Source organism: Cydia pomonella, chromosome 4, assembly GCF_033807575.1.
Source record: "Cydia pomonella isolate Wapato2018A chromosome 4, ilCydPomo1, whole genome shotgun sequence".
Taxonomy (NCBI): domain Eukaryota; kingdom Metazoa; phylum Arthropoda; class Insecta; order Lepidoptera; family Tortricidae; genus Cydia; species Cydia pomonella.
In genome coordinates, this window is record NC_084706.1 from 9,916,732 (window position 1) to 9,923,330 (window position 6,599).

Here is a 6,599-nt window from a genome sequence, read left to right on the forward strand (position 1 = left end):
ATCAGAAGTAGGTACCTTTTTGTGTATAGCGCCATCTATCGGCAAATTTTCTAACTAATTTGCGCGATGTGCACGTATGTTGGTTAGTTACTTAAATTGCAAACAGTGTTCGGAAATGTTTTTTTATTAATTAAAATACAGTTACCAAGATTGCTTTCTGATTATATTTTTTTCTGTAAAATTTATAGTAGTTTGTTAATATTTTGTAAAAATCTTATGGTTTTTCCGTAAACTTGGGAGATAAGGGGGTGGGGGGTGGTATTTTTTTAACGTTTTCCTCCATAAATTGGTTGACCGGTAGAAAATGCCTCGTCGCATTAAGTCCGCCTTTTGTATTATAAGATTGTTTTTCTTTTGTGCAATAAAGATTAAATAAATATATTTTTGTTTACTACGAAAATAAAAATTACTAAAATGTTTTGCAATGTACAATTTAAGCTCTTTCAAATGAGATCCCACTTGACCTAGTCACTAGATTTTGAAATTTTGCCCGTTATTAAAAAATAAAATAAAAATTAATACTTTCAATGTGTCAAGGTTAGCGTTAACAACGCTATATATAACTAAAAAAATATTGAATAAAAAGAAATAAAATGTGTATGCATAATGCATAATCACTAAAGTAAAAAATGAAATAATCTGTATTATAATGATTAATTTATAATAATTGAATAGTATGTGACCTGTAAATTATTATTACCAATAAAGATGTCTATGTCCATTGTACTTTCTGTATCTTGGATGATGAAATGATATAAGTATCAGAGTCAGCTTACAGGAAATGGCAAGCGTTGGATATATTACCGTTATGTTAAAATGTAATTTTTCTCGAATGTTCACATCCGACGATACTGAATTCGAGGCGAGAAAAGCCCTCTCCATACAATCAAGCTAGGAACTGAAGAGGCAATCATTTTCCAGAATGCGCATCAGGTTCCATAACGAGATAGTAACTCATAATGCGGATTAAAATTAACTTTTCTATTTCCCTGCCCTCTCCAGCTTCATGAATGCGAGGATTAAGGTTTAAATGCCTAACGGATTCTTGAGTAAGAGGATTGTGAAATATTTAAAACTCATTTTTTTGGATTTGAAAGAACGGCTTTATAATTGTCTGGGAATACACTCTTATGCAATCTTAGACAAGTGAATTTATGTCTTACCAATATTTTCTATTTTATTTATTCCTGACATTAATATTTTCGGGTAAACTAACTAAACAGTGATAATAACTTAAGCGGATACACCATGGCTGATAAAATTGCCTTTTCATACAAACGTAGTCTTCATTTCCCTCTCTGGATATTAATATTATTAAAATATTTTGACACAGTTCGTTGAATATCAACCACAGCCCTGAATGCCCCCTATGAATAATTTTTATCATGGAGTAGCGGCCGAAATGTGTCCTCTTAAGAATGAGAAATAAGGACATCATTACAATTACAAAAAAGACTTATTTAAAATAACAAAAAAATATAATTACAGCTTTTTTCCTTAAAGTGTATGACCTGCTGAGAGTTGCTCTGCGTGAGCTATCAAAATCGGCGCAAACTTGTCTTATACGTTTTTGGCAAAATAATCATTTTTGGTTCATCAGCGACAAAAGCTTGTAGGTACAAGCTTTTGTCGCTGACTGAACTTTTCTTACCACAAACAATACTCATCGAGACAATTCTAAAAACCCTAAATACAATTAGGTTGCATGCGTTGTATCATCACAGAGTTCCCATGACTAGCTCCTGTTTCCTTCATCAGGTCTGCTCGATGGTACGATAATATTGCATCGTAACCCGACTTATATATGTATGCAAATTTTCAGCTCAATCGCAAATCTGGAAGTGGGTCTAATTTAGCTTCCAAGTTACTGTGTTGAAGGGCTTAGATAACAGACATTTGGAACTTTTATAATTCTTGATCGTAGGGTTGGCAGCTTCCTCGCACAGAGAATTACGTATCGCGATACAACAAGGAAATTCTGCCAGCATCTACGGCACCATGCCGCAGGGGGATAGTTTATAATTATTTATTTTAAGATTCGTTTTATTTATTTTTAGATTCAGATTTTAAGTTTTATAGGTTATGTAATGTGTAATTTCATTTCATCATTATTAACTAACAATAATTCTTAAGAAAATGAATATAATTTTATCTCAGACGGAATAAATTAGCGTCGAGGTTCAAACAGGTCCAAACACATATACTTAGATTTAATTAACTAAGATAATAAGTTCTCGCTTTTTTATTTTTTCGAGACGTGTGTTCGTAATGAAATTCGCATATCTCGCGAGCACGGCCTGTCAGATACCAGCCGCCGGTCGAACAGGTAGGCTAATTAATCCTATGCAATTTTATCTAATCTCTACGGCTGGGACTCAGTGATCCCGAGTTTTTAACCAACATTCAAAATGGGAGTAGCCGTAATAGATTTTTGTACCTACCTGTTTGTTATTTGTAATAAATTGTTACATACCTGTTTTTTACATACCTACATTAATTTTAAATTTCATGGCGCATTGGTTTTATCTGTGAGGTAATGGAAACATATTTTCAAATAAAATAAAATAAGTCAATATATTTTATATATTGGTAACTAAGAACTACTGAATTTTAACAATAAACTATCAATAATTTTAGTAATAATTATAAAGACTACAAATAAACTTAAAGGCATTATAAATGAAAAACGTCCCTCAAGTCGCTGCCGATGGGCAGTGTGCCCAAAAGGCTGGCCGCATTGCCACGTTGGATGGCAATCCTTATTCTTTGAGCAAAATACTGGCCAGCCTTCTGATTACCTGTGGCATCTATAAGGCACGAAGGACCTAGCCTTGTAGAGCCGACGCGCGTTTGGCCCCCACAGCCCCAGCGTTTCAACCCCAAATGCCTCGAAAATGTAGCTACTGCCGAGGGTGGCGTACTTTCGGCGTTTGAGGTCTTCGGCCGCGGACGCGGCACGCCCAGTATCACTGCTGGTACCCGGAAGGTCAACGGCACGAGGGTGTCAAAGCATGTGGCATCCCAAACAAGAGGCCATCCCAAATTCCAAGGCACCAGAGTCATACCGTCAGGCCTCTTGCCATCGTCCCTTGCCAAACCGACGGGCTCCAGTATGGCCGCAACTTTGACACTGACAGGCCCTTCGGATGACATCGTCGATGCTGGCGTGGCGTGGGGGAGTTTTTACCTAGAACTACTTCAATTGTTATCAAAATGTATATTAAATTAATTTAATTTGGATGTTTGAACCTCCTGAAGTCTATTTCTATTCAAGTGTAGTCTATTAAGCTATTTTCAGTTACACAATATAATATAAATACAATTTAAAAAACAAACAATGACTGAATTGGTTTCAATAATAAAAAAAACTGCTTAATTTTACATTTTTTAAACTGTATGTAACATCTAACATATTATTCATAATTCATTTATTGTATATTAATCATGTGGTATATAATTCCATAATTTGTTCACTTACCTTGTAACCTGCTGCTGCGGCCTAGCGCTATGCCGTAGCGCGTAAAAACATTTCCCGTTAAGATGACGTTCGGATGGCCACTACAGCTGCATACTGTGCCAACATTACTGCTGCGACTTTGAATGAATGAATGAATGAATGAATTTATTTCATAAACATCAATTTACATAGATTTCCTTAAATTAGAAACTCTGCTTCCTAAATAGGTATAACCTGTACTTTAGGGTAAACAGCGCTCCTCCCCAAAAATTTAGTTGCAGGAGATGTTTTATTTATATAATTTTTAGATAAAAATTGAAAAACTTTAGTATCATTAATACTGAGAAATTTAACTTATAAATCTAAACATGTGTGTGTGTGTGTGTGTGTGTGTGTGTGTGTGTGTGTGTGTGTGTGTGTGTGTGTGTGTGTGTGTGTGTGTGTGTGTGTGTGTGTGTGTGTGTGTGTGTGTGTGTGTGTGTGTGTGTGTGTGTGTGTGTGTGTGTGTGTGTGTGTATGTGTGTGTGTGTGTGTGTGTGTGTGTGTGTGTGTGTGTGTGTATGTGTGTATGTGTGTGTTTGTGTGTGTATGCAAAAAAGAGAAAATGAATATGCAGAAATGTTCAAAAATAGTTAAGTAATTATGTTCATAATATCTTCAGTGTTTTCGTAATTTTGATGTAAAAGCCAGTCTGTAACAATATTTTTGCATTCCCTTTTAGTTTTGTCGTAAATATTTAGTGTTTTATTAAGTTTATTATAAATATAAATAATATACTTTGATTCGAACTTATATAATTTTCTTGTACATTATTATCGCGGCAATGATGCGGCGACAAACGTCACTCATCAGGGTTCCGTAATCCACTACGAACTCTTATAGTTTCGGCATATCCTTCCCCTACTTTGTTCCGTGATCTTTAGTGCTAGACAGCTGTAATTTGGCGTGTATATATTAATAATGCACTGCGACAGAACGGTAAAATAAAAACAACAAGATTTTTTTTGCGAACCTTCCATACAAAATCGTTGGATAGGTCTTTCAAAACGATAAGGGTCTTCAACAACAATTTTTTGATAATATTAATATTTTTGGAAATATTTGTTCCGAAAGAAAAAAAAATGTGTCCCCCCCCCCTCTAAGTTATGAACTATGAACTAAGTTGTCAAGCGGACCCCAGGTTCCCATGAGCCGTGGCAAAATGCCGGGACAACGCGAGGAAGAAGAAGATGATTTAGTCGAGCAATTTTTGAATAATTGCAAAAAGTCTTCTCTTCTCTCTGTTTCTAGTTATTAACTGCTGCCATTGTGAAGGAACTTAATTGGCTGGGCACAGGATAAAGGCATTACCCGTTGTCCTTTTGTATGAGGTGACTTAGCAAAGGGTTTGTTTCTACTGAATTGAAATATAAGATAGTTATGTTTTTTAGAACTGCATAGTGAACTTCGTCTAAAAAATCATTATTTATTCCCATGTTAAAATTAAATTATTCCATGAATAAACAGAAACTTATAAGTTATATAAATATTAGACTTCCAAAAATGTCCGCTCCAAATAATATGATAGTATCAGCATGAACCTAAGCGACTTATTCATTGATTCAATGTCCGGTTCAATCACAAAGTCAAGCCTTCCCTGCCCACTGCCCAAACAGAGTTGTTCCAAAGTATAAAGAAAAACAAGGGTTCGGAATCGTCTCATTGGAACCCAAAACACGCGCCCGCTTTGCAAAGAAAACATCGTTGCCCTTTGATACAAGGAACAGCGATTTTTAATGCATATCTTGAACAGAATTATTGATAACTAACCCGACTTCGTATAATAGATTTACCCTTTGGCTTTTTACCTCTTGAATGTATTATGATTTACATCAATGGATTTATCTTTCTTGTTAAAAGATTAATGACTTTTATCGGCTTAAATATGTTCGTATTTATTTATCTCTTTAGTATCTAAATTATACTGACTCTTTATAAAAATAGTATTATTATATTACCTCTTGGGTCGTACCATTATCTTCAATTGTAATAAAACCTATATATTTTGTATTGTATATAGGTAATTGGAATTTGGAAAATTGTATACTTAAAGTAAAAAGTCTTCTTTTGGATTACGTTTTGTTTTACTTTGTTAGTGCAATAGTATAAAGTTTGGACTGCATTTCAGTTGAAACAAGCAACATGCAAAGCGCTTAGGTACTGCACTAATATCACAAAATGGTAGCTTATGCATAGAATTCTTTGTCTCAGAATGCAGTTGCTTAAGAACGATAGATTTAAATTTGTTACCATAAAACCCCGTTTTTAGTGAAAATGCATTTTCCCTAGTCAAAACTAGTTTTCTGTATCTCCTTGGTGAAAATGCGTTTTCACCAGTTAAAACTAATTTTCCGAAACGCGTTGTTGAAAACTAATTTTAAGCTATGATTTTCTAGTCAAAACTAGTTTCCCCAAAGTGCCTTGGTGAAAACTAGTTTTCACTAAAAACGGGTTTTCATGGTAACATATATATATATAATATTAATCTTTTATCAGAGATATCACATAGCGTATAGGTAAAAAACTTAAGTAAGTCACCTGTTGTATGTAGTTGTGACGTGTTCGAATAGACAATACATGTTTAAAAGACACACACAAACAAAACAAATGTCTATTCGAACACGTCACAACTACATACAACAGGTGACTTACTTAAGTTTTTTACCTATACTTTATTAAATTAGCCCGTTCAGTCAGCGTTCACTGCCAAACTTACAACGCGAGCTACGCTCTACGTTCGTAGCCGATGTCACGGGAAAACAAGTTTGTAGAAAAGCGCCTACGAACAGGTAACCCGCCGAGTGCGTCACTGACAGTAAATAATATGTTAAAAGCACAGACCTACCATTCGCTAACGCTTACAGACATCAGTACCCCTAGTGTAAATAAATTCGATTTCGAAACGTGACGTACGCGTTTGCGTTAAGTCTCATTTTGTATGGGTTTTTGAACAGCGCGCCAAGCGGGACGTTTTGGAAAGTCAAAAATCTCATACAAAATGACACCTAACGCAAACGCGTACGTCACGTTTCGCTGTCGAAAATATTTACACTAGGGGTACTGAAGTAAGCGAAAGGGACGCCATTACGAAAGAGGTGCGAAA

At 35.2% G+C, this 6,599-nt stretch overlaps 1 protein-coding gene across 1 annotated transcript; it reads right to left on the minus strand.

Moving 5' to 3' along the window:
- Positions 1-2,253: 2,253 nt before the first annotated feature.
- Positions 2,254-3,600, minus strand: LOC133517513 (uncharacterized). The gene is made up of 2 exons (XM_061850845.1): positions 3,479-3,600; positions 2,254-3,193 (listed from the first exon to the last, which is right to left on the minus strand). Exon 2 carries the CDS (start codon positions 3,151-3,153, stop codon positions 2,674-2,676), a length of 480 nt encoding a protein of 159 aa, XP_061706829.1. The 5' UTR covers positions 3,154-3,193; positions 3,479-3,600; the 3' UTR covers positions 2,254-2,673.
- Positions 3,601-6,599: the final 2,999 nt, after the last annotated feature.

Excerpts from the sequence above, each read along its gene's own strand:
- LOC133517513 (XM_061850845.1), bottom strand. The coding sequence starts at position 3,153 with ATGTCATCCGAAGGGCCTGTCAGTGTCAAAGTTGCGGCCATACTGGAG.